The sequence below is a fragment of the Gnatocerus cornutus genome, chromosome 5, assembly GCF_029298725.1.
Source record: "Gnatocerus cornutus isolate USDA-ARS CGAHR chromosome 5, icGnaCorn1.1, whole genome shotgun sequence".
In the NCBI taxonomy this organism is placed as follows: Eukaryota; Metazoa; Arthropoda; class Insecta; order Coleoptera; family Tenebrionidae; genus Gnatocerus; species Gnatocerus cornutus.
In genome coordinates this window covers 12,332,191-12,356,111 of record NC_142237.1, presented here as the reverse complement: position 1 = coordinate 12,356,111, position 23,921 = coordinate 12,332,191, and the positions used below count along the sequence as shown (strand labels likewise).

Below are 23,921 nucleotides of genomic sequence, written 5' to 3'. Positions count from 1 at the left end.
ACTGTTTTTATACAAAATTTATTCAACATGTCTCACAAAACTGTAAAGCCTCATTAGAAATATTAATTTGATATGCAAAAATACACAACACAAAAGCTAACAACAAACAAAACAAAGTGAGGTAAAAATTGCATCATTTGGCTCCAACTGTTAACAAAAGTAGGCCTAACTACATCGCCGATATCACTTGATTAGTGGTCCTATTAAAAACATTAGAATCTCCCTCCTAGCTCTCCTCCTTATCGGGAATAAAATTCAACGACGCCGAATTAATACAAAACCTCTTCCTCGTAGGCAAAGGTCCATCGTTGAACACGTGCCCCAAATGAGAGCCGCATTGGGCGCACGTCACTTCCGTCCTGATTCGCCCTGGTTGGGATATGAGGAGTAGTAGGTTTGCTCCAACTAACTAGGCGGAAAGGGAAAGGACCAAAAGGTGGGATAAAAACAAACGCAAACCAAAAAGAACCCAAAACGAAAGAAAAAAGAATTTTGATAACGATTTGTACAAGCAAAAAAAAACAGTGACGGGGAGTTGGAAGGGGCGGGATCAGATGAAAAGAAAACAAGTCACATTAGCGTCCCGAAAGGAATAAATTACCAACAACCCAAAATTCACACAGATTTAGAGTTTTAGCATAAGATTTTATAGGCGGTTAGATGCTCGCTAGCTGGAGTTAGGGGCTTGGAAAGGCGCGGCGCTGCTAGTGCTATATTTTGCGTTGCTCCAACATTTTTTCGGTCAATATTTATCAAAAAAATGTGTAAACAGATGCGGTTTAATAACAAATTTTCTTTGTGATAACAAAATTTAATCACGCAAGAGGCGGACGTGGTCTAGATTGTGTTCAAATTAACTTTAATCAAGCAAATAAGGATAAAAACGGCGAAATTTGAAATTGGTTGGTAGCACTGTCTATGACTTTTTCACATTCAATATCAAGTCCAAAGTCACCAACATTAAAAAATCAAGACTTAGGCCCAGTTTACACAATAATTAAATTGAATTTAAGTCAATCTTAAACTACTACTCAACTAATTCGACGTGTGATTGGTGGAAAAACGGTCCCTGCAGCGTGATTTCAAATTTTTAGCTAAAAAGTGAAGTTGGCGGCAGCCTCTAGTAATTTTAACCGGTAGAAGTTGGTAGCGAAACCGTTTGACCTTGACGCAACTGTGACATGCGTAGAAGCTAATCGTGCTGCGAAAATTCGCTAAAACTTGTCAAATCCTCTTTTAAATCTCTTTTGGAACAAATCTTTCATTAATTATTAATTAATTTGAAATGTTGAGACAAAAGTCAAAAGTCGTCACATTCAATTTTTCCCTAAAAGTCTGATTTACACCCAAGAATTTTCGAAAATTTCATCAACGCTGCACTTTAGCGGCAAAACAACCAAAACAAACATGCGATAATTATACATTTATAGTTTCTAAATATAGAGTGCATTAAAAATAGTCTTCCATGATTAACAAAAAAAGTTAATGTTTGCTAGGCTCTGTAACTCCGCAGTTAAAAAACAAACACTTGTGTTTTCGTACTAATTTTAGAGTGCGTTGAAATAGTTACTAATAGCTATTGAAAGGCTCCAACTGTTAAACTTAAGATCATTTTTCACTGCAAGACCACACAGGTAAGACGAAATCAATGCAAATAAAACTGTTAGAATGAACAGACTACGAACACAATTACAAAATTTTAAGGCTGCTTGATTATGGTTATTAAGGTCGATTTTTAACATATTTTGCTGTAGGTAATTAAACAAATAAAGGTAATTTTTGGATTTGCTCACTAGGTCTAGTAAAATTTCAGAGTAGGCTCTCTGACAATGCTACCAATCCAGCAAAGTGTACAACGCCTCCTTGATTTATTGGAATATTTAAAGCCACTTATCCATTGTATTATTCCTAATCTCGACCTCGTGTTTTCTGGGCTAAAAATACCATTTTTACATCACAAGACATAACAATTAGCTCTGATTTGATAAAGTGACCTCCGCCTTCATCCTTTGACCTTCACTGGAATGAAAGAGCCATCGATTTTCCCCATGATCAACCAAAACTCAACGAGATGTAAAATTTCATGCACTCCGCCGAATAATGCGAACAAAAATCAGTTCAATTAAAATTCAGCATTCCTCTGCAATGAAGCGTCACGGGCTAATATGTAGGAGCGACGCAGAATACAACAATAAGAACCCACAATAGGCCCTGATTCATAAAAATCAACGACCATTAGCGAGCTTGAAAACCACGCGTTAATCTCCATATTCAAGTCGCGTTCTCAACGGCCAAATCTAATTTTAGATGACAAGTTTACGATAAATTTGCGGCGATGCAACTCGCTGGTTCTGTTAGGAAGTGGTGCAACAAGGAAGCGCAAAAACGTGATAAATTAATCGTAAAACAACGCAGCCTCCTATCTCTTACAATTGTAATACAAACTGGAATGGAAACATAAAATGTTGAGGGTCAGAAGTTTATCTGAGTGAAATAGGAAGCTGCTGGATTTTTTCTATAATTTCTTGTCAAATACCTCCGCTAGTATCCGGAGTCAGCTTGACTTTCCCTTGGTCCAAGACGTCGTTGAAGGCCGGCCAGCCGCAACCACTGTCGTATTTCGTCTCCGAAGTGAACAATGGTTGCTCACAGACGATGCAAACGTAAGTACCAGAGTCGTAGAACTTGTTATAACACCCTGAAAATTGGAGTTAATGAAATAAGTAGTCAAGGGGGCTGTCTTACCAGAGAATGGTCGTTCAGTGCCTTTTTCCTGTGTCACGTGATACTGAATGGGGGTGAGTCTGTTCTTCAAGTCGGGTTTGTCCACTTTGTCCGCCATCCTTACGACTAATGAGAAAAAGTGTGTCAAAACTCACAGAGCCTTATTTGGACTAAAATGTGACAAACACCTGGCGAATTCCGAGCGAATTTCCTGCTTAAACCGAGCGTTAAAAATCGGACCGAACTACGTAGGACACCTACTGTGGGCTTATTCATCACATATGAGCACATTCAGCGACGTGTTCCGACAATATTTAGATAAAAGTGACCGAGTTTCGGCAGGTTACGTAAGTCACACATAACCTCACTTTTGCACCGTCGCACACGACTTGATTCGCGCATGCATCACAATCTAATTACCCCAATTAAGCGGTCAATCAACGCTAATTGGATCCAACAGGCGCAATTACCACCAAACTATATACCACAAATTTAATTAACTTCGGCAAAGCAATCGAGTTTTGACAGTCGACAGATTCACAGATGTCAAAAATTCGTAAAATCAAATTCAATTTTTCGCGCAAAATTTCAGTGATGGCTTCCGAGCACCTGCGGCCCCTCCCGGGCGCAAAACCCGCGTCCATTATCAGTCTGAATCGCTACATATTTTCAGGAATACGCACCAAGCAGTCGCGCGACGACATTTACAAGAAATTTCTGACTCCGAAGGATATTAACAAAAAATTCCAGCAAAAGGGGCTCATAATAATGTGGCCCCAAAAACCCACGTCGTTCTTCTACAATAAAGAATTGACGTGGATAATGTGGGTGGTGGCCCACGGGCTGTATTGGTTGCACGTTGTTGATATTTTACCCTCAGGAACAGGTAGGAGATGAATTTGTCCACTCAATTTTATCAATCGCCCTGTAGCGGTGCCGTTTGAGCAGCCGCCTGCCTGGAAGCATGAGCCGCCGCTGCACAAACCAAAAAGCAGAGATTTCATTATCGAGCCGGACTGGGAGTCTTATCACTACGTAAACATGAGTCTGGATCGGCATTTTTGAATTCGAATTTCACGCGCGCAGTAAACACAGGACGTCATCTTTAAATAAAAAAGTTCCTACACTTGTTAAAAAAGTAGCGTTTTTTTGTCGAGCTTAATTTAATTTAGTTATTACGATAACTGGAGAAGCTCCTTTTTATTTGTACTTGAATAAAATTTTACACTTTGGTGGTTTTTTGTTTTAAGGGTTTGTGATGGCGTCCTGCGGTTTGCATGACAACAAAAGTCGCTCTCTCGCTGTCACTCTGTCAATATTTTATAAATGGCCGAGTGGTACAGATACCTCAAAATGTTAAAAATTCATAATTAATCTCCCCGTTGTTAAATGCGATGAATAATGAAGAATCTGAAAAGTGTATCGGTGCAAGTGATTGACAGCGATATAGCACTGCTGTTGCCGAATGGTGTGTACGAAATAAAGCAAATGGAGCCAAAATCTTCCAGGTTAAGAAGAATTGGATATTTCTGCGTGGCCCTCGCTCTCTTTGGCATTGTGGGTCTCGGTTACTTCTGTCCAGATAAAGTGAGTGATTTTCCCATTCATAATCCGTATTTCTAACCCAACTTTTCCAGGTTTGTGCCCTTAGCAACAAAGAAGCATCCATATCATTAGAAGATAATTTGGGGAAGCCCCTCACGCAACCAAACAGCAAAGTAGGTTTAAGTTACGACGATATGTTGAATGATGATTTCTCATTCGACATGGACTCACACGACGTCATGGTGTTTCTACACATGCAGAAAACTGGTGAGTGAAAAGGGAGAGTTATGTAAACCAACTGGATCTAAACAGTGCGGTTTAAAGGGGATGAACAATTTATGCTCGCACTTGTTTATACGTTTTTATGGTCTATTTATGTTTAGAGTATCTTCAGTTAGTTTTCATTATGAGCCATTGAACTCAGAAATATTACGTGATCAAAATTCGTTATTTCTCCAGGAAGTCATCAATATTGTTAATAAAACATGCACGTCTCCACAAAACTCAATTTCTACAATCGTCCTACATCCAAGGTTACGGAAACCGCGCGGTTTTGGCTCATTTATCAATTGTTCTATTTATACAGCGGATATGTAGATTAAGTCCACAAAGTGATAATCTAAGCCAATTTTGATTTTTTCTAGGAATTGCATTCAACATCAGCTCTAAGCAAACACATTTCGTTGTTTATTTTGTCAAAATACGAATGATAAAATCTGCTCATAAAAGTGCTGCTAGAATGACAGTACAAATATTGATTTGATGAATTTTGCAGACTAGATCCTGTTGACTCTGCAAACAAAAGATAACAAATAATCGTGTTTTTTTGTTAATTTTGTGGCAAATCAAAGCGGCCTTGGAACTGCTAAAGTCGATGGTTTGACAACTTTATGGCGATGCTAACGAAAATATGCTGTTTAGTGACACTTGTCATTAGTCAGATAATAAACTTTGGTTGTTTTCTATATTTATTTACTTTTAGGGAGTACCTGGCCGCTAGATATAAAAGAATATTAGAACATCGTAGTTGGCGTTGAAAAACAATGCAAATATGCCACATTTTAGCGAACGTGAACACAATTTTGTAAATTTTCTTTCATCTTCCAATTATTTCTCCTGATTTGGTAATGAGTTCTTTTGATTTTTCCTGTTTTCGAAATGATTTTCCCTAATTTTCTTGGACTTTCGCCCGATTTCTTTGTGAGTTCTTCTAATTTCCTAGTGATTTCCGATTTTCCCGGATTTTCGTTGATTTGTTCTGATTTCCAAATGAGTTTCGTTGATTTCCCCTGATTTCCTTGCCATTCGCATTGATTTTCTAGTAATTTCTTCTGATTTCCTAGTGATTTTGACCAATTTCCCCTGATTTCCTAGTGATTTTCACCAATTTCTCCTTTTCACGTCAATTTTGATTAATAAATGGCTCTACAACCAACTGACAAGTTTTTTAGTAAAACGTAATTTTGTTCGATTTTGACGTTTGCCAAGTGACACCGTTGACAGATGTAGTTCAGACACAGAACAGTGCAAGCGGCGCATCACGAACGAAATCATTTTGAAACATGCTGTATAACAACGAAAAACAGAATGACCAATCACAGGGCCGCATTTTAAATTTGGCGCCTACAAAAATAGCTTTTAGTTAACAAATTCACATAATTTTATTATTTTCAAAAAGTTTCAACACTGTAGTAAGGTGCACTAAAGAAATTTCTTCGTGTCTTTCAGGCGGCACATCCTTCGGCAAGCACCTCGTCCACGACTTGGACTTGAAGCGTCCCTGCACGTGCCCGCTGACCCGGAAACGCTGCTACTGTTTCCGTCCGCACTCAAACCAGAGTTGGCTCTTCAGCCGCTACACCACCGGCTGGAAGTGCGGCCTCCACGCCGACTGGACGGAGTTAACAAGCTGCGTCGACGAGAAGCTCGACGAACTCGAAGGAAACGTCGTCAAACGTCGCTACTTCTACATCACCCTCTTACGCGAGCCTGTCGCGCGTTACCTGAGCGAATTCAGGCACGTCCAACGCGGCGCCACCTGGAAGGGCTCGCGCCACTTCTGCAAAGGGCGTCCGGCGGCCGACGCCGAAATCCCCGCCTGCTACGCCGGCGAAGACTGGGAAGGTGTGAGTTTGGACGAGTTCATCGACTGCGACAGCAACCTGGCGATCAACAGACAGACGAGGATGTTGGCCGATTTGGAATTGGTTGGTTGTTACGATCGAGGGTATATGTCGAAAGGCGACCGCGAACGGACGCTGTTAATCAGTGCGAAGAAGAATTTAGAGTCGATGGCGTTCTTCGGGTTGACGGAGTACCAGAAAATGTCGCAGTACATCTTTGAGGAGACTTTTAACCTGCGGTTCGCCGTCCCCTTCGAACAAAACAATGCGACAGTGTCGAGTTCGACGATGCCGACGCTCACCGCTACGCAAGCGGCGAAGATCGCCGCACTTAACAATCTAGACATCGAATTGTACAAGTTCGCCAAAGAACTGCTCTTTAAGCGGTTCGAACGGCTAAGAGCGCGCGATGCGGATTTCGAAAAGAGATACAGTCATTTGGGGGAGTTAACGGGGCGGAGCGGCGTCACAGAATTCGATTGGGATAGGCTGGTCGAAGATGTTACAGTTTCCCATTAGTTGTTGTTAGCCGGGGGGAGTGGCCGCGCTCCTAAACTGAACCATCGACGCGACAATAACGGAAGGATATTATTATTATTAAATAGCGGGTGTTCAACAAAAAACCGAACACCCGTTAGAAAACTTGTCTGCCATAATATTCAATAAGAAACACATCACGAACACACTGACGCACGCACTTGTTTTTCATACTAGTCACTGATCAAGTACTAAGTTGGTGCGGTGGAAACTTCGGTACGATCAGGACCTGGAAATCATGAAAGTTGCGGAGTTTCGGTTGTACCAACGCGAGGCGGGACTCTCGACGTTTAGAAAGGTCCTAGTAGGCTTTGGATTCAAATGTTTAACCTCACGTTTATATGACAGGCAGACGTACCATCCAATTTCTACTTGTAAAGCCTACAGTACACAATAGGTGTAGGAAGCCTTGAAAACAAATATTTTTTATATTGTGCCTTGATTGATCTTTTTGGTTAAACATGTTAAAATGCAGTGCTACCAACAGCACACGCGTTTGTCTCGCCTTGCGAAGCATTGATCACCACAGTCCCGATTCTGATGTTTCGTTGCAAACTAATTCCCGTAACACTGCCTGTAATTAAGTTAAGTACATACCAAAGACATACTTTAGGTGCAGCTAAAAAAATTTAGTTAATTTTTCGTGTTGGCTCAGTGCAATGGTCTCTAACGAACAACCCGTAGATTTTATTGATGATTGACAGGGTTATCGAACTGATCGTTATTTTTAAGAAAATAAGTGTTAAGACAATCCGGTGCCCTAAAAATGTGATTAACTATATGTTGCGATTACTCATTTTTTTCAATACTGTGTATTGCATTTATTTTAATGTTAATAATAATGAACATATCGTCTTACCTTTATAAGTTAGTCGCATATAATTTGACTGATTTAGGATAATTGTTTTAGATCTACTTCTAGTACTTAGTTGTTTTTAATTTGTTATCTCTGTAATATAACTAGGTGCATGTATCATACGTACAAAAATATATACTTTTACATGAGCCGTTTCTACGAGTTTAATTTAATCTCAAATCTTAAGTGATGGAATATTTATTGATCAATACATGATATGTTAAGTGTTATTCAAATTAATTTGTACGAAGAAAGAGAAAGCGTAATGAGCCGTCTTACCTAAATACATTTTTTTAAATAAATACAAAGTGTTTATAAATGTTTCTAGAATCAAGGGTGGCTATGAAATGAGTGATTCCCTACAATTTCCCCTGATTTCTTAGTGATTTTTACCAATTTCTCCTCATTTTTAGTGACTTTCACCAATTTCTCCTGGTTTCAGAGTGATTTAATAGGATTTAATAGGATTTATTCATGCCAGAATAAAGGCAATACCTAAATGTAAATTTATTATTTCCTTAATTTTCCCCTGATTTCCTAGTTATTTTCACCAATTTCTTAGTGATTTTCAGCAATTTCTTCTGATTTCCTCCAATTTCCCCTGATTTCCTAATGATTTTGACCAATTTTCCCTGATTTCCTAGTGATTTTCACCAATTTCTCCTTTTCACGTCAATTTTGATTAATAGATGACTCCACAAGCAACTGACAAGTAAGAGAAATTTTCATCTAATGACCTTACTGAGAAATTTTTTAGCAAAACGTATCTAGTTGCTGAAGGGAAAAACAATCAATCTCGGACAAAAGTAGTTCAAACACAGAACAATGCAAGCGGCGCATCACGAACGAAATCATTTTGAAACATGCTGTATAACGACGAAAAATCGAATAACTAAAAATACCCATTACAAATGTGTTAGATTTTTCAACTGACATTTGTAGTTAAACTCAATCAGAGCAAAGTAAGTTCTGAAAAAAAACTGTTCTAGTTGTGATTTGAAACGTGAAAATCAAAAATTTGAAACCAAATCTGCAACTAAATCGTCGTGACAAGTGACAAAAATAATTTTCAAAATAGTTATATTCGCTATGAAAACAAAGCGGCAAAATAGTGCATGACAGGAATACAAGAGCTAGAAACATTTATAAACACCATGTATAATTGCCATGGATGGAGATTTCTCTGGAATAAATACATACATCATCCTTAACATATTTTACATTTATACACACTTATTTAGTACTGTATTTGTTCATAAGCTATTAACTTTAAAATAAATAGTTAAAAAAATATAGATAGTATAAAAATACTGTGTGATCACTGTATTAAAGCAATGATTGTTCCAGCATGATTTTCTCAAACCCTGAAGGCGGGGAATAGTTAAAACTGTCTAGAATTATGTCTAAGATGGCACCATCATCCACTGAAACCACAAGCTCTAAATTTAGTCTCATTAAACCCAGAAAACTCACCATAAAGCGCTGGATATACAGTCCCCTTAACATTCGTGACCCCATAATCAATCTCAGTCCCATTCACGTAAAACTTGAGCTGAATATGATCAAAAGACACCCCTATCACATCCCCCTCTTGAATCCCTGCAATCTCCCCTGACTCTCCATTGGCGATATTAATTTTATACAACTCCTGCTTATTGTGTCTAATTATATGATCACTGCAAAGACACCACGAGAATTCATCCATCCCACCTGTAAACCCCCAAATCAAACAAAATCACACAACCCCAACTGTACCTTTTGTTAAACTTAAATCAGTCTGCCTCGTCGACAACCCTATCGACCATGAGCCCCCTTGTTGCACTTTCACCTCGAAATACGACTTGGATTGGACGAGGGGCGCGTTTCCTAGCGCTGCACCCGCGCCGCACACGCGTTGGCCCCCTTTAACTATCACGACTTCATAGCCTAGAAACAGAAGGTGGAGGTTTGTAAGGAAAGGGGGCGACTTACCCATGAACGCCGTGTCGAGCTGAATGGGGTTCTCTCGGGGGATGTGCGGGACGGCGGAATTGAATTTGAAACCGTCCAGGCAGCCCCGCAAACAACAAAACACCGAGACGGTTGACATTGTTGCTCGCATAACCCCAAAGTTTGACGTTTGCTGTCAAAGCGTAAATCCCCACTAGAAAGTCCGTTGCACGCAGCCAAATGTTTCCTCCTTCCTTATGCTTTGTTTTTCTGGATTTCTGAAAAAAAAAGAATCTGAGCACTGGGGAAGCAAGCTCGTTTCGGGAACCAGAAGACTGAAAATGACTAAAATTGAAAAATAACAATCAACTTTAGACAAAAGCAAAATTAGTCGGATGAATAGTTTACGAGTTGTGACCAAAAATAAAAAAATTGAAAAATTTTCATCGAGAAAAACGATGGCGCAAACCGCATCTCAATATCTTTAATAGTTTCCCAGATATTTAGCTTTAAAAATTAGGAAAAATTAGGAAAAATGTAAATCAACTATTAGAAGCTTTGATCGGCCATAACTCAGTTAATTGTTGTCGGATATGAATTTAAATACCAGATTTGGATTTGCAGAAAATTCTGCTTACACTGATGTATAATAACTCAAGTTTACTCCTAAAAATAAGCGAGATATCAATATAAGAATTTTGGCATACTTTTAGTCATGAATTTTCACGAAAAACTGCAACTTTCGACTTTTGGAAAATCTAAAAACTATTTCTTATGTAAAAAATCGCCAGAAAAACAATTGCAAATTTATTTATCGGTGTTTGAAAAGCGCTACAATTAAATTTGAATTCCTGCGTTTAGATGCAACCAACAATACACGCCGAAAGGTTTTGAATTTGGTGGTGGGAATTATTTTTCGAGTTGCCAACTCAAATCTAGAAAATTTTATGGGTTCTGATCCCGCGGAAATATTTTTCTACTGTTGTTAAAAATTAGCAATTCAAACTAAAAAGCGACACAAATATTAATTAACCTGGATATGAATTATAACTCATGGAAGTGTATTTTTCAAATTTAGATGGGTTTCTGGAGTAACCAGTGCTACCAATCACGACAAAGTCACTACAAATATCAACGTCAAATCGACTCTAACCTTACATTTTCAAACCGGCAAACCTTTTTTAGAGAAATTATGATGCACAACATTCACGGAACGTTTGTCTCTGAGAAAATCAACAAAATCCGATGGCGGCCGGATTTCATGAACGACTCCCACTACTTTATAACCGGCAGTTGGGACAACAACCAAAACAGTGTAAAGTTGTGGGATTTCCAAGAAAACGAAGAAGATGCGGAAGTTGATCCGTTCCTCGTTACTGAGATGCAACACCGAGGCGACGTTACTGAAGTCAAAGTAAGCCTGTAATCGAATTAGCACTTGTAACATCTTCAAATTTCAGTTTTTAAACGGAGACTTCTTCGTAACGTCGTCGTCGCAAGGCTCTGTGTATCTAATGAAGATAAGCTCTGAGCACGGAATCGAGCCTGTGATCGAATCTCGAATAAACTGGGAAAATATCCATACATTCGCAAATGGGGAAAGCAGCCCCTGTACCACCTTCTGCACCTATGATAACGACATCGTCAGTGTTGGTGAAGACGGGAGAATCAACCTCCTCAACTACCAAAACCGGAATGTGATCCGCACGATTGATAATGCAGATAGTTGTTCCATCCATTGCGCGACGTTCTTGAAACACAGCGAGATCTTAACAGGGAATCTCCGGGGGCAGTTGAAGGTGTTTGATATTCGCGCCGCCTCCAACGAGCCGTCAAACACTTTCATGATGAGCGGCGACCAAGTTTCACCACTTTGTCTCCAGAACCATCCGACTCAAAGACATTTAGTTGTGGCCGGAGACGAAGAAGGTTTGCTTCTTTTTAGTTTTACCACCTTTTTAATTGTGTTTTTAGGGTCGATAACTATATGGGATTTGCGCCAGAACACTTATCCTGTGAATTTGTTAGACGCGCATGAAGGTGGAGTTGTAGAGATTCACTTCCACCCCGACCATCCCGACCAATTATTTACTTGTTCCTCCGTTGGAGACATTTGGCATTGGTCTCCGAAAGCTGGGGGGGTGTCTACGATGGGGTTGGGGAATGCAGAAAACGTGTGGTTGGCATCCGAGACGATAAAAAATAAACTTGATGTGTTTACGCTCATGCCAAAGTTGCACAAACCTGTTAACAGTTTGGATATTAACAGGAATAAAGTTTTGTGTGGGTGCGACAATGAAGCGATTTATTTAATTAACGGCGTTAATATTTATAAGTAGCGTTTTTTGTACGGAAAAATAAAGTTTTTTTGGACTAAAATTAATTGTTTTAAAATGGTGGATGCGCCGGGATAATCGCAGAATTATAACATTAAAAAAAGTCAACAGTTACACCCTTTGTTTGAGTCCAACTTTAACCCCATTTAGCGACTTCAAAACAATTTCGGGTGCCAAAACCAAATCATGGATAGGAACAGCAGCTCTGAACTCAAAGTGTCGAACAAGCTTCGCCACAACACTTTTAATTTCAAGCACAGCAAACTTTTGCCCTAAAATCCCAATTACTTTTGGACATACTGAGCACAGTTCGGCGGAAGAGAATTTTATTCAAAAAAAAATTGCTCATGAAATCGAAAAACAACAATGTATTCTAGGGCACCTCCTTTTTCAAAAAAAGTCAAATTTTAAATCATCGTAGGTTGAATTGCTTTTATTTTGAAAAATTATGAAACTTTATGTATCAATATTTTAATTTTTCTTATTTTTTAAACTTTTGATGGCTTAGCCGTTTAAAATTCTATAATCAACAACAGTATGTTTGCTGTGAAAAGCTTTTATGTCATACAACTCTAAAACCAAGGCAGATGGATAAGAAATTGCAATAACGTGGTTATCAAAATGTCGTAACTAGTTTTATAAAGGGGGGCTGTTCTAGTTTTCGTTTTGACAGTTTTCTTCGAATAAAATTCTCTTCCGGCGAACAGCGTGAGATCATGGACCAACCTATGCAGTTTCTTTGTCCCGCACCAAAGGGTAAAAACGCCCAGGAATTAGACCCATCCATCATATTAAACCTGTCCGGTTCGAATTTCTCTGGTTCTGGAAAATATTCCGGGTTCCGGTGCAATCCGTAAATAAACATCGCGATGTTTGTATTTTTTCCAATAATTCCATCCTCTATTTCCAAGTTTTTCGTGGTTAATCTTCCAACAACAGGCACCGGAGGATAGAGACGCAAAGACTCTTTGACGACATTTTCAAGATATTTCATGTTCTGTAGGTCTTGGTACGTGATAATTGGGTTTTTTTCGTCACCAAACATTTCTTTCTGCTCATTTAAGACTTTGTTCTGCAAAATTTACCATCACTAACTCCAGTAAAGACGTTTTTTTTACTTATACTTGAATGTGGGGATGTTTGGAGAGGCAGTATAAAGTAAACGAAAGACCGGCGGCGGTGGTGTCGTGTCCCTACAAACAAACAAACAATAACACAACGAAACTAACAGTAAAAAAGATACAGCAAACATAAACGTGTCCACTTCTTGCCGAATTTGCTCTTCACTCAACACCTCACCTCCTTCACTTCGGTAGTTGAGTAACAAATCAAGAAATGCCAACTTCCTGTTTTTATTCATCTCCACACTCATTTTTTCTTTCCTCTTAGCAATGACGTTCGACGTGAATTCGTGCAGACTTTTCACTATTTTCCTTTGCCGATAATAATCTCCGGTCAAAATAAAACTCCAGTTTTTTAATTTTAAAACTGAACTATTTCGATTCATTAGTATCTGGCACATCTCTCCGACGCTGTTAACATACGAAGCGTTTTCGCCTTGCTGGGAGTTCATTTTAGTGCCCATCGCCGTTTCTGCAATTGACAGACAGTGGTACTAATTGGACGATAAATGTAAGCCCTCCTTACCACAGATAACGTCCAGCGTGCACAAAGGAATGAAGTTAGACAAATCCACGTTTGTTGTCTCGCCAAACTCTTTCATTTTCTGGACCAGAACGTCTCCGACGCGTTCGAAAACTTCAACGTACGTCTTAAGAACTTCGACGTTGAACGTTGGGGTCAGAATTTTCCGCGTGTGTTTCCATTGGGGGCCTAATCAAGCGAGAATATTAAGTGAAGACATGTTTAGTAGGTACCTTCGGCGATTAAGAGTCCGTTTCGCAGCCACGACCTTAGATATAGATAATTTTCTGATTTTACCAATCCGTTGGATTTGGTTAAGAAGAATTTCATCATTTTGCTGTCTGTGGTTAGAATAGCGTCGATAGAGGGGCCCATTTTGAGTTTCACCGAAGGCCCGTAGCGCTTGATGAAATGAAGAGATATGCTGATGCGGTCTGTAAAAGTCAAGGAGTTTTTTAATCTTTTGGTTTGATGAGACTCACCTTCAACTGCTTTGTAGTAAAAAATGTGTCCGAAAAAGAAGTGTCCCGGGGGGGAAGGAAAATTATTAACATTCTTCCGGTTGTCTTTGAAAAGAAATCGAAAGACAACACAAACGAAAATTGTTGCAAATAATGTTATAATCTCCATGTTAGTTACAAGAGACCTAACTACTGATAATAATGAGATGTTGCGCATTAATAGGAATTTGCTGTTATTATTCACTAATTGCATGTTGATAAACTGGTATGGATCCTTGACATTGGACTCGTCGTTGAGGTAAAAATGTAAAAAAAGGTGTAAACAAACAACACACGATTTTCAACCACTCAGAAAGAGGCATAAAAACTGTCCTATAAAATGACATGAGTTCATTTGATTCCTCTTATATCAGTTGCATAATGTGAAAAGCGTAAAAAATGGTTGACTTTATGACCGCAACAAGCGCGGATTTTTTATTCCAGTCTGATAAATAAGACTTGTGTCAGCCTTGAAATTAAAAGTGGTAACATTAATAATTAATGGGGAAATATGTGTACCCAGTTGTAAACAATACGCACAATTTAAAAATAAACAGGTAATTAGGTATTATATTTTTATTACGCTTCGAAAAATAGCTATTTATGGACTCACTCAAGCCTCTAAAATGCGTCTTTTTCGGACTCAATTCGAAAAAGTTGCCATAACAACTAATAAAGCATAGTGGTTCAAGCCTATCCAATAGTTACGAAATTTTTTTGGGTCCTTTAAATAAAATTTCGTTTGTAACACGTATCTAAAACGATTTATGTCCGATTGTATAATAATCAGTGTTTTACGGTACAGTTTAGCGTCCATAAAGTAGTTGTTTATAGACGGCGTCCGTAATAATAAAGTAAATCGGACGCTTCTCAGTGTAAATAATTATTAACAAATGAATATTAAAATGCACTTTTACCAAATGAGATTATTTAGTTTTTGTTGCTATTCCAGCTGTTTCATGTTTTGTACAATATAAACTCGTCCGCAAAGCCCTAAATTATGTACTTGCTAGAGAAATAGCTATTTGCAGATTCGCCTCGTCGTATTTTAGTGACAACTGTAGTCAAAATTTTGTGTGCCAAAACGATACAAATTAACAAAGATACGAATTTTATTAAAAAAAAATCCAAAATCTCTATTTCTTGTCTTAAAATTTTGTGTTTTGGTGCAGTCAGTGAACACTTTAGAAGTAAGAACTTCCATAAATTTCATCGTCATAACTTAAAAATTAACAAAGATACGAATTTTAGTGCACCAAAAAGGTACAGTAAACTAAACATTCTAATATGCAAATACGAAAATGCGTATAAAAATTGAATTTGAATAATTGAGCAATTGCTTTTAGCTTCCCCAAGGTTCTCTAAAATAAAATAGCTGGTTTCTCTGGTTTTTAACACGACTCTACTAACGCTCCTATAACTAGTTAGTTCTTTTTCTAGTTCTGCATTGTCTAGAAATGGAAATGTTCGTTTTCAGTTTGATTTGTGCGTTCTTGCTTCTTTTTATTTACAAGCAAAAGCGCAGGAAAGTCAACGACTTTCCGTCACCACCTGGCTACTTCTTTTTTGGCCACATTTTCGACTTCCGCTTGCCTGAAAGTGAGTGTCAATGAAACTAATAAAATGTTTAAAAAAAGACTTTTAGAACGCCTTGAAACAGCATTGAAATACATCAAAGACTACGGAACCACAGTGAGGGCAAATGTTGGACCCTATCTGGAGGTGTTGTTAACAACTGATTGGAAACTAATGGAATTCCTTTTGGCCAAACGAGAGGGACTGAAAAAATCAGAAAATTATAAGTATTTGAGACCGTGGCTCGGAAATGGACTGTTAATAACTTATGGTACCAAAACCGCCCCGTAACTTGAATAAATTAGTTTTCTGTTGATTTTAAGGGGCGGAATGGAAGCACACTCGGAAAATCCTAACACCAACTTTTAGCACTGAGATCCTTAAGAAATACGTTCAAGTTTTTGAGAGCATGGGCGACGTTCTCGTCGATAAAATTAAAAAGTACGACGATTCAAACAGCGTCGATTTGTGCAGTTTGGTCCATTCTTGCACTCTGGACATTATTTGTGGTCAGTAAACGCACCAGAAGCAAATTCTCAACGAAATTTCATTTCCAGAAACGGCGATGGGTATCAATATTAACGCCCAGAACGGAGGGAATTCTTCGTACGTCAAAAGCGTGGAAAAAATGTGCGAGATTGTGATCAACAGAGGTGGTTCGGTGGCTAAAATAAAAAACTGGAGCTTCGTTTTTACGTGGGATTACCACCGACAACGAAAGATTGTGAAAATTCTGCACGAGTTCACCTCTAGAGTTATAGCGCGGAGAAAAGAGATTCTAAATTTGTCGGAAATGACCGGAAAACTGTCGTTTTTGGACGCGCTGTTAAATTATCGAGACGAAGACGGCGCGGGGTTGAAGGACGAGAAAATTCGCCAGGAAGTGGATACTTTCATGTTTGCTGTATTGTCCCTTTTACAATGTGCGTAATGTGACTGATTTGGTGGTTTTAGGGGCACGACACCACGGCGGCTGCTCTCTGTTTTACTTTATATTGTCTTTCCAATCATCCCGACATTCAGGTGAGAGTTTACTTCCCCGTCACAACAAATAAAGTTTGATTGTTTCAGGAGAAAGTTTTGAATGAACAGAAGGAGCTCTTCGGAAGCGACAAAACCCCCAAAATTGCGTATCAAAACCTTCAAAACATGAAATACCTAGAAAATGTTATCAAGGAATCGTTACGTTTATATCCTCCGGTTCCTTGCATCGGACGGTTCACAACAGAAGATCTCCCTTAGGGCGATCACATCATTGGAAAGCACACTAACATCGGGTTATTTATCTATGGTTTGCATCGAAATCCCGAAATGTTTCCCAACCCGGAAGAGTTCGATCCCGATAGGTTCAATAATGGGAGTTATTCGAATTCGTTTTTACCGTTTGGAGGCGGACAAAGAAACTGCATCGGTTCGCAGTTGTTGTAATTTTCGCAAATTCAATAACTTTTGTAATTTCAGGTCAAAAGTTTGCTCTACTCGAAATAAAAAGTGTAATTTCGAAATTGATTAGACACTTTGAATTCAGAGCTGCCATCCCTAAGCATGAGCTGGTGCTGTCGCCAGATATTGTTCTGAAGTCGCTTAATGGAATCAAAGTTGGATTACAACAAAGATTATAACTTAAAATATTAATTTAAGAAAGAAACGAAAATTTTTGGTTCGTTCTAAAACGAAAAATTCTAAAATCTCTATTTCTTGTTCTAAAATTTTGTGCTTTGGTGCTGTTAATGAACACTTTAAAAATAGGAACCTCCATAAATTTCATCGTCAAAACTTAAAACTTAACAAAGATACAAGTTTTAATAAAAAGAAGTTTAAAATATTTGTTTTTTGAAATCCATTTTAGTTTTTTCTAAAATGGAATACAAAAATGTGGAAGATCCATGACTTTTGCACGTCAGCGTATTATAGGCGAGGTTTTCTTTGGGATTTCTCGTAGGAAAGGATTCTTGTTGACGGGTCGATAATCAAATTCAATAACTTCATTGATTTGTAGTAAAATTAAAAACAATACAGTAAATTTGTACCTCAGAATTTCCGTTTTCAGCTCTGATATCATTTTATTTCTCATCTCACAAACGAGTTTCATCTGGTTGTATTACTTCAATTGTAAAAGACTTTCTTCCTTGATTATATTACACTAAAAACACAAAATAGAACGAACTCACAAATCCCCAAACATTTCTCACCTGAATCTCCACAGAGGTATTCTGATTGATTTGCCTCACTTCTTTCATCACGTTGCCCTTCTATTTTAAAATACTGTCTTCTGTAAGAATATCGCACTAAAACACAAATTAGAACTCGCAAATCCTTAAACTCTTCTCACCTGAATTTGCATAGAGGATCCAGTCTTTTGATTGAGTCGTTCCTTAAATTCCTGCACCTGTTTCTCAAGACTTTTCGCTTTTTGTAGAGTGGACTTGTAATCTTCATAGAATTTCTCCCCATCTGAGTACCCAACTTCTGCTTTTCAGTCCTTCAAAGATGTGGTCCAAAATTAAGTTAAAGATGCGCTCACAACACAGGAGGATCTTACCAAAACTGTAGCCTTCCCCATATCTGTGCCTCGTTGCGTCCATTTGGATGATAATATTGCTTTGGGTGGCCCAGTGGGCACAAAGCTTCTTCTCACGTTCAGCGGCAAGAAACCGACAGATTCTGATGGCCACTTTAATATTAGTACTCGAGCTCTTGTTATCCATGACGAAACTAAACTATTTAACACTTTAAAACTCTTGTATGAAACTTTTTAACCCCAAAAAGTTCATTTTAAGATATGCGACGTCAGTACAATAAAAACAATAAAACACAAAGTCAAATGTTGGTTCACCACCAGTCCACTTCAATGTTTAAATTATAAATGCGCCGTAAGCGAATTTTGCAAAGCACTGTTTCTTCGTTTAAAAAATTCTGCTAATTGACAAAATGTTTCTTTTTTTTGCTCGGACTAATCAGCGATGGGTTCATTTGATATTAAACTAATACCAACCTGAATCGGGATAGTCCCTGTACGAACGGCTCAAACTTCCCGACGTGGTAGTGAATTTTAACGATTGGAGGTTGGCGTAACTGCTGGTAGGTCACGTGGGTCAGTTGACGGTTAATTCAAAACTGCAGAAGCGACGCGATCTTCGAACCACAACAACGTTTTTGACGGTTAAAAAAATTCGTGAAAGTTTAGTGCACGATTTGGTAAGTAAAAGGTACCAAAAGCGTGTTTATTAACATTATAAACAATTTTTAACATGGTTTTTTTCTAGTTAATACAATGGAAATGAATTTCGGCCATCTCGAATTTATGCGCAAATCCGGCGAGCCAGTTAAGTACGCCTTGGAGTTGGGGCCCACTACAATTGGAACTGACGTATCACACAATATCCGGATAAAATCCCGGAATTTAAAGTCGCAACCGAACTCTCTATTTTGTGTCTTTGATGTGAAAGACAATGGCGTGGTTTGTTGTGACGTCCATCCCGAATTTCTGAATAAAGTTGGCTTTTAGGGCGTCGTCGAAAATAAATCGAATCTTCCTCTTTTGTACAACGGAACTAAAATGAAGAAAGTCCAAGTTTTGAAAAATGACGACGAATTGGTGATTGCCGGCAAACTATTCCGTTATGTGAACGCAGCGGCTACGCCAACGGTGAGAAAAGTCTCCGTTTTTCATGTTCTGACTTGTTTTTGTAGAAACAAAAGTACGTCGCGGCTTCTTCGAGTCGACAGTCGATGATGCCCAACTTCAAGATCAAGTCGGCTTCGAAAATCCCCGTTCCAAGGTAAATACGTAAAGTTGTAATCTTTTCGTCTTACCACCTTGTTTGTAGGACTGCTGTTCCTAGACGGAGCTATTCAGCCCCTAAAGCAAGAAATCCGCTTCCACGATATTCTTTATCTAGTGTTTTACCCAACAAAAAGGGCGAAGGGATGTATGACTGGCAGAGTACCAAAACGCCCAATTTCCAAGTAACACAGTCGAAAAAGTCGGATTTGTCCATGCAAGTCCGCAAGTCTCTCTTCTTGAAAAACAAAGGAGACTTGTCCGTTTCTTCCCGGAAGTCGTTGGTTTTAACCCTCGATAATTCTGTTACATCAGAGAGAAAAGCATCTCCACGCGGCCGTAAGAGACCTCTGGAGTCTCCCTCTGGCGACCTCGACACAAAACGACAGAAATACAACGAAAGAGTAAGACTTCAATTTGCACTCGCAGTATTTTCATTGGCGTGTCTTTACAGTTCAGCTTTAATTTGTCCATTTCCGGTTCGAGCAAGTTCGACGACTCCGATTTCACCGAGTCGGATTTAGAAGAGTCTTTTGGGGAGATCAAAGACACCTCGCCATCACTGTTGGAGTCAATTCGTCGCAGCTCCAGTTTCAGGAGGTCCAGGTCTTTGGTTGTGTCGCCAGACGCTCGGGATGTTGAACGAGCCTCTAGTACTCCCAGAACCAAAACTCCAGCTAGTGGGGGCAAAAGTAGAGAAGTTCGGGTCTCTAGTACTCCTAAAGTTGCCAAGACTCCAGCTAGTGAGATCAAAAGTAGAGGAGTTCGAGTCTCTAGTACTCCCAAAGTTGCGAAGACTCCAGCCAGTGAGAGCAAAAGTAGAGGAGTTCGAGCCTTTAGTACTCCCAGAGTTGCGAAGACTCCACCCAGTGAGAGCAAAAGTAGAGGAGTTCGAGTCTCTAGTATTCCCAAAGTTGCGAAGACTGCTGCCAGTGGGAGCAAAAGTAGAGGAGTTCGAGTCTCTAGTACTCCTAAAGTTGCGGAGACCCCAGCCAGTGGGAGCAGAAGTAGAGTTAGCGCAGCGTCTGGAAAGAAGCCAACGCCGAAGGTGCATGATTCCCCGGACGAGGCAAAGCCAACTCCAAGAATTGGAGAGTCGCCGAAGAATGAATTGAGGAGGGTTTCGGGAGTTGGGACTCCCGAAACGCAAAAGTCACCGAAGAGCGACTTTGCGAGAATTTCAGAAGTCCAAGAATTCTTAAAAACCCGCAGAATTCAAAAATCTCCAAGAAATGACTTGACGGAAATCAAAGGAGTGAAGAAACTCCTGAAAACTCCGAAGCCGCAAAAGTCTCCGAAGAACGACTTAACGGAAATCAAAGGAGTGAAGAAACTCCTGAAAACTCCCAAGGCGCAAAAATCGCCGAAGAACGATTTAACGGAAATCAAAGGTGTGAAGAAACTCCTAAAAACTCCGAAGCCGCAAAAGTCGCCGAAGAACGATTTGATGGACATCAAAGGAGTGAAGAAACTTCTAAAAACTCCCAAGCCGCAAAAGTCGCCGAAGAACGACTTGACGAGAATTTTAGGAGTAAAACAGCTCTTAAAAACTCCAAAAATTCAACGATCACCAAAGAACGACTTAACGGACATCAAAGGCGTGAAGAAGCTTCTGAAGACTCCGAAAGTTCAAAGGTCGCCGCGAAACGATTTGAGCGACGTCAGAGGAGTCAAGCACCTCTTATCTCCAAGAGTTCGAAAATCGCCCAAGAACGACTTATCTAATGTCCGAGGAGTTAAACAACTCATGCGTTCTCCGAAGGTCCAAAAATCGCCCAAGAACGATTTGACGAACATCAAAGGAGTTAAAAAACTCCTGAAAAGTCCAAGAGTTCAAAACTCGCCGCGTAACGACCTCAGCAACATCAGTGGTGTCTCTAGACTGTTCAAAACAGTCCCCAAATCCCCCAAAAACGAGCTGTTGGACATCAGCGGAGTTGCCACCCTGATGGCGACTCCCGTCCTGGAAGTCCTCCCGACCAGAATGCGCAGAGTTCAGAAGTCTCCACGAAACGACTTGACGTCGAATCTTAGCGGAATTGACTCGTTGATGACGACTCCTATGATTTCGAAGAAGCTCCAGAAGGTGCCGTTGAACGACCTTGAGGGTGTGAGCGAACTCCTGGCAGTTTCGAATTCCTCCACTCGCTCTAGAAGACGGAAACCTGTAGCTGACAATGCAGAAATCGACCTTTCTGTGATCAACCTCGATGTGTCATCGTCGTCTAGGCGCGGCCGTCGCGCTCGTCCAATCACCAGCACTCCCGCTAAGGAAGCGGAAACGTCGCCAAAAAGAAGCGCACGCAACCGGCGAGCGAAACATGTAGAAACAGAATCTAACCTCGAAAATCAAGAATCGGAAGAAACGAGCGGGCGAAGCATGCGGGTACGAAAAACAAAATCTAAAGAAAGCGAAGTGCGCAAAACCTCGAGCACCACGGGACGAAAAAGCCCTGAGGATGTAGAAGCACCGCCGAAACGTGCAACTCGCGCGAAAAGGAAAGTAGAAGTGGAGGTCAATGAAGAAGTCGAAGTTGCGCAGAAGCGCCCGGCACGTGGAAGAGGGAAGAAGGCGAGTGACGTGGAGGAGACTGAAGTTGTAGTGAAGAGAAGTACAAGAAGGCGGAAAGCAGTGCAGGAGGACGAAGAGCCGGTGGTCAAAGCTACTCCAAGAAGGGGAAGGAAGAAGAAGGAGGATGAAGTCATCGTAATTGATGACGATTCTGTTCAGACTAAAGCACCGGCAAAAACGCAAGGCTCGAAAAGAGGAAGGAACGCGACGGAAGATGAAGTGATTGTTATTGATGACACCAACAACTCTGTTCAGTCTCCAGTAGCTTTAAAGACACGAACTAGAAGAGGGAAACAGGCTGCCAAAAAAGCGGACAATTCAGAGGTAAGCGTAGAAGAAAAGAGTACAAATACAAGGACACGACGAGTTAAACCCGTTGAAGAGGATTCCGGTGCAAGACGAACGTACAACACTCGAAGAAGAGGAAATCAGTAATTTTAAAATGTTTGTTTTCATTTACTAGTTTAGTTTAGAGTTCTTAATATTTGCATTTTTAAATAAAATTTTCATTTATCTGGTTTAGTTTCATTGACCAACTTTCTTCAAATAGTGCTAAATAAACTTTACAAAGATAAGAGTTAGTTGTATAGTTGACTATCTATGAAATTGGAGCGCAAAGATGCGAGTTTCAACACCATTATGATACTGGAAAAATTTGTGTACTTTATTTTTGAGGAAATCGGAATTTTAATTTTTAATCAATTGTAATTCGCCTTCAGCTCATGAGTAAATAGTCCACTCATGATTAAAATTCAATTTATCTCACGTTACGTAATCTAAACTTAATTTTTTCTAGCGAATTTTTAGGTGCCAATAAAATTCCTCTGAAAGTCTGATTCACTTTGCCACATTTTTTGATATTTGTCAGAATTTGGACGCTAGAAATGGTCACAAATTAAAAGGTGATAGGAGAATTGAAAATCAATTATTCGAAATTTTGGTCGCCCATAACTCGGTTATTTGTTGTCGGATCTGAATTTCAATCACAGATTTGAAATCTGCGGAAAATAATAACGCAACTTTAATCCAAAAATTAAGCGAGATATCGATATCAAAAATTTGGCATAGTTTTAGTCTTGAATTTTCGCGAAAAACTGCAGCTTTCGACTTTTGGAAAAGCCAAGAACTATTTCTTTTATGTAAAAAATCGTGAGAAAAACGATGGCGCAAACTGCATCTCAATATCTGTAATAGTTTCGGAGATATTGAGCACAGATGGTTTCGAACCTCCAAAAATTTGGCTCCGTTATTGACGAAAATTGAAAATTGTTATGCTTTTTGAGCCGAAATTTGTTAAGTTGGCTTAATAAATAAACGAGAGGCATTTGAGTCGGAACTATCGAATTAAATAAAAGATCTTCTAATTAACACAAATTTTCTTTATTAACTAATTTAAACTAAATTTTCTTCAAACCAAACTTGCTAATGCGCCATTGATGATAACATTCTCGCCACTAAATTAACACCTTTTTGCATATTTATACCTCATTAACACTAAAACCCTCCAAGCAGCCTCAAACCAACATCATCCTTCCACGCTGCATAAATTAATCAATTTACTTAACAATAAGTATCAGCGCTGCGTTTCCATTGGTCGCTCGAGGCGCCAAAACCTGTCTTAAGTAACCCTCTACACTGTTGCCACATTCTTGAAATTTCCCATTGCGTCGGGCTACCATGCCCATAATTCTCCCATCTTGATGGTCACCAACACCACCAACTTGACAACGTCCCCTCGAAGACCACCTCCTCCACTCAAAATTCCTCAACAAGTGCATTAAATTTTTTATTCCGCA

General features: G+C 39.4%; 8 protein-coding genes and 1 pseudogene across 16 annotated transcripts; 5 read left to right on the top strand and 4 right to left on the bottom strand.

The window, feature by feature from the left end:
* Positions 1-2: 2 nt before the first annotated feature.
* On the bottom strand, positions 3-3,265 carry SelR (methionine sulfoxide reductase SelR). 7 transcript variants are annotated; one of them, XM_088038044.1, is made up of 5 exons: positions 2,986-3,265; positions 2,913-2,938; positions 2,746-2,850; positions 2,537-2,698; positions 3-405 (listed from the first exon to the last, which is right to left on the bottom strand). In XM_088038044.1, exons 3-5 carry the CDS (start codon positions 2,840-2,842, stop codon positions 227-229), a joined length of 438 nt encoding a protein of 145 aa, XP_087894170.1. In that variant the 5' UTR covers positions 2,843-2,850; positions 2,913-2,938; positions 2,986-3,265; the 3' UTR covers positions 3-226. The 7 variants fall into 7 exon arrangements, with proteins under 7 accessions (XP_087894170.1, XP_087894169.1, XP_087894163.1 ...); XM_088038043.1 differs by having other exon boundaries at positions 2,913-2,935; XM_088038037.1 differs by having other exon boundaries at positions 2,913-3,265.
* A 2-nt stretch (positions 3,266-3,267) lies between these two features.
* LOC148174627 (uncharacterized) lies at positions 3,268-3,878 on the top strand. The gene is made up of 2 exons (XM_088038045.1): positions 3,268-3,610; positions 3,656-3,878. The coding sequence occupies exons 1-2, from the start codon at positions 3,268-3,270 to the stop codon at positions 3,787-3,789; spliced, it is 477 nt and encodes a 158-aa protein (XP_087894171.1). The 3' UTR covers positions 3,790-3,878.
* A 130-nt stretch (positions 3,879-4,008) lies between these two features.
* Positions 4,009-7,940, top strand: Hs6st (heparan sulfate 6-O-sulfotransferase). Its single transcript, XM_088038022.1, has 3 exons — positions 4,009-4,311; positions 4,362-4,536; positions 5,998-7,940. Exons 1-3 carry the CDS (start codon positions 4,126-4,128, stop codon positions 6,909-6,911), a joined length of 1,275 nt encoding a protein of 424 aa, XP_087894148.1. The 5' UTR covers positions 4,009-4,125; the 3' UTR covers positions 6,912-7,940.
* Positions 7,941-7,967: 27 nt separating this feature from the next.
* LOC148174625 (SPRY domain-containing protein 7) lies at positions 7,968-9,954 on the bottom strand. The gene is made up of 4 exons (XM_088038036.1): positions 9,757-9,954; positions 9,541-9,711; positions 9,259-9,495; positions 7,968-9,209 (listed from the first exon to the last, which is right to left on the bottom strand). Exons 1-4 carry the CDS (start codon positions 9,884-9,886, stop codon positions 9,112-9,114), a joined length of 636 nt encoding a protein of 211 aa, XP_087894162.1. The 5' UTR covers positions 9,887-9,954; the 3' UTR covers positions 7,968-9,111.
* An 866-nt stretch (positions 9,955-10,820) lies between these two features.
* On the top strand, positions 10,821-12,093 carry Nup43 (nucleoporin 43). Its single transcript, XM_088038026.1, has 3 exons — positions 10,821-11,128; positions 11,175-11,643; positions 11,689-12,093. Exons 1-3 carry the CDS (start codon positions 10,907-10,909, stop codon positions 12,051-12,053), a joined length of 1,056 nt encoding a protein of 351 aa, XP_087894152.1. The 5' UTR covers positions 10,821-10,906; the 3' UTR covers positions 12,054-12,093.
* LOC148174623 (cytochrome P450 4d2-like) lies at positions 11,927-14,578 on the bottom strand. The gene is made up of 7 exons (XM_088038014.1): positions 14,177-14,578; positions 13,928-14,128; positions 13,698-13,883; positions 13,294-13,643; positions 13,175-13,243; positions 12,777-13,122; positions 11,927-12,322 (listed from the first exon to the last, which is right to left on the bottom strand). Exons 1-7 carry the CDS (start codon positions 14,406-14,408, stop codon positions 12,162-12,164), a joined length of 1,545 nt encoding a protein of 514 aa, XP_087894140.1. The 5' UTR covers positions 14,409-14,578; the 3' UTR covers positions 11,927-12,161.
* A 43-nt stretch (positions 14,579-14,621) lies between these two features.
* On the top strand, positions 14,622-17,510 carry LOC148174622 (cytochrome P450 4C1-like; annotated as a pseudogene). The gene is made up of 8 exons (XR_015770213.1): positions 14,622-14,751; positions 15,672-15,793; positions 15,840-16,040; positions 16,093-16,278; positions 16,327-16,673; positions 16,724-16,792; positions 16,841-17,180; positions 17,231-17,510. The product of XR_015770213.1 is annotated as a cytochrome P450 4C1-like (transcript).
* A 243-nt stretch (positions 17,511-17,753) lies between these two features.
* LOC148174621 (uncharacterized) lies at positions 17,754-18,477 on the bottom strand. Its single transcript, XM_088036892.1, has 5 exons — positions 18,429-18,477; positions 18,312-18,396; positions 18,102-18,251; positions 17,962-18,041; positions 17,754-17,912 (listed from the first exon to the last, which is right to left on the bottom strand). The coding sequence occupies exons 1-5, from the start codon at positions 18,475-18,477 to the stop codon at positions 17,908-17,910; spliced, it is 369 nt and encodes a 122-aa protein (XP_087893018.1). The 3' UTR covers positions 17,754-17,907.
* A 390-nt stretch (positions 18,478-18,867) lies between these two features.
* Positions 18,868-22,640, top strand: LOC148174620 (uncharacterized). Of its 2 annotated transcripts, none has more exons than XM_088038005.1 (6): positions 18,868-18,967; positions 19,036-19,229; positions 19,278-19,418; positions 19,463-19,551; positions 19,600-19,957; positions 20,008-22,640. In XM_088038005.1, the coding sequence occupies exons 2-6, from the start codon at positions 19,044-19,046 to the stop codon at positions 22,558-22,560; spliced, it is 3,327 nt and encodes a 1,108-aa protein (XP_087894131.1). In that variant the 5' UTR covers positions 18,868-18,967; positions 19,036-19,043; the 3' UTR covers positions 22,561-22,640. The 2 variants fall into 2 exon arrangements, with proteins under 2 accessions (XP_087894131.1, XP_087894130.1); XM_088038004.1 differs by having other exon boundaries at positions 18,868-18,978.
* Positions 22,641-23,921: the final 1,281 nt, after the last annotated feature.

Excerpts from the sequence above, each read along its gene's own strand:
- Nup43 (XM_088038026.1), top strand. The coding sequence starts at position 10,907 with ATGATGCACAACATTCACGGAACGTTTGTCTCTGAGAAAATCAACAAA. Across the intron at positions 11,129-11,174 it reads GCGACGTTACTGAAGTCAAA|TTTTTAAACGGAGACTTCTT; the intron begins GTAAGCCTGTAA and ends TTCAAATTTCAG. Across the intron at positions 11,644-11,688 it reads TGTGGCCGGAGACGAAGAAG|GGTCGATAACTATATGGGAT; the intron begins GTTTGCTTCTTT and ends TTGTGTTTTTAG.
- LOC148174625 (XM_088038036.1), bottom strand. The coding sequence starts at position 9,886 with ATGCGAGCAACAATGTCAACCGTCTCGGTGTTTTGTTGTTTGCGGGGC. Across the intron at positions 9,496-9,540 it reads TGATTTAAGTTTAACAAAAG|GTGGGATGGATGAATTCTCG; the intron begins GTACAGTTGGGG and ends GGGGGTTTACAG. Across the intron at positions 9,210-9,258 it reads TGTATATCCAGCGCTTTATG|TGGATGATGGTGCCATCTTA; the intron begins GTGAGTTTTCTG and ends TTGTGGTTTCAG.
- LOC148174627 (XM_088038045.1), top strand. The coding sequence starts at position 3,268 with ATGTCAAAAATTCGTAAAATCAAATTCAATTTTTCGCGCAAAATTTCA. Across the intron at positions 3,611-3,655 it reads TATTTTACCCTCAGGAACAG|CGGTGCCGTTTGAGCAGCCG; the intron begins GTAGGAGATGAA and ends ATCGCCCTGTAG.
- SelR (XM_088038037.1), bottom strand. The coding sequence starts at position 3,015 with ATGTGCTCATATGTGATGAATAAGCCCACAGTAGGTGTCCTACGTAGT. Across the intron at positions 2,699-2,745 it reads CACTGAACGACCATTCTCTG|GGTGTTATAACAAGTTCTAC; the intron begins GTAAGACAGCCC and ends TCCAATTTTCAG. Across the intron at positions 406-2,536 it reads GACTCCGGATACTAGCGGAG|TTGGAGCAAACCTACTACTC; the intron begins GTATTTGACAAG and ends CCGCCTAGTTAG.
- LOC148174623 (XM_088038014.1), bottom strand. The coding sequence starts at position 14,408 with ATGCAATTAGTGAATAATAACAGCAAATTCCTATTAATGCGCAACATC. Across the intron at positions 14,129-14,176 it reads TTACTACAAAGCAGTTGAAG|ACCGCATCAGCATATCTCTT; the intron begins GTGAGTCTCATC and ends TGACTTTTACAG. Across the intron at positions 13,644-13,697 it reads CACGCTGGACGTTATCTGTG|AAACGGCGATGGGCACTAAA; the intron begins GTAAGGAGGGCT and ends TGTCAATTGCAG.
- Hs6st (XM_088038022.1), top strand. The coding sequence starts at position 4,126 with ATGAAGAATCTGAAAAGTGTATCGGTGCAAGTGATTGACAGCGATATA. Across the intron at positions 4,312-4,361 it reads GTTACTTCTGTCCAGATAAA|GTTTGTGCCCTTAGCAACAA; the intron begins GTGAGTGATTTT and ends CAACTTTTCCAG. Across the intron at positions 4,537-5,997 it reads TCTACACATGCAGAAAACTG|GCGGCACATCCTTCGGCAAG; the intron begins GTGAGTGAAAAG and ends CGTGTCTTTCAG.
- LOC148174621 (XM_088036892.1), bottom strand. The coding sequence starts at position 18,477 with ATGGATAACAAGAGCTCGAGTACTAATATTAAAGTGGCCATCAGAATC. Across the intron at positions 18,252-18,311 it reads TGGGGAAGGCTACAGTTTTG|GACTGAAAAGCAGAAGTTGG; the intron begins GTAAGATCCTCC and ends ACATCTTTGAAG. Across the intron at positions 18,042-18,101 it reads GATCCTCTATGCAAATTCAG|AAGACAGTATTTTAAAATAG; the intron begins GTGAGAAGAGTT and ends ATATTCTTACAG.
- LOC148174620 (XM_088038005.1), top strand. The coding sequence starts at position 19,044 with ATGGAAATGAATTTCGGCCATCTCGAATTTATGCGCAAATCCGGCGAG. Across the intron at positions 19,552-19,599 it reads TCGAAAATCCCCGTTCCAAG|GACTGCTGTTCCTAGACGGA; the intron begins GTAAATACGTAA and ends CCTTGTTTGTAG. Across the intron at positions 19,958-20,007 it reads GACAGAAATACAACGAAAGA|TTCAGCTTTAATTTGTCCAT; the intron begins GTAAGACTTCAA and ends GTGTCTTTACAG.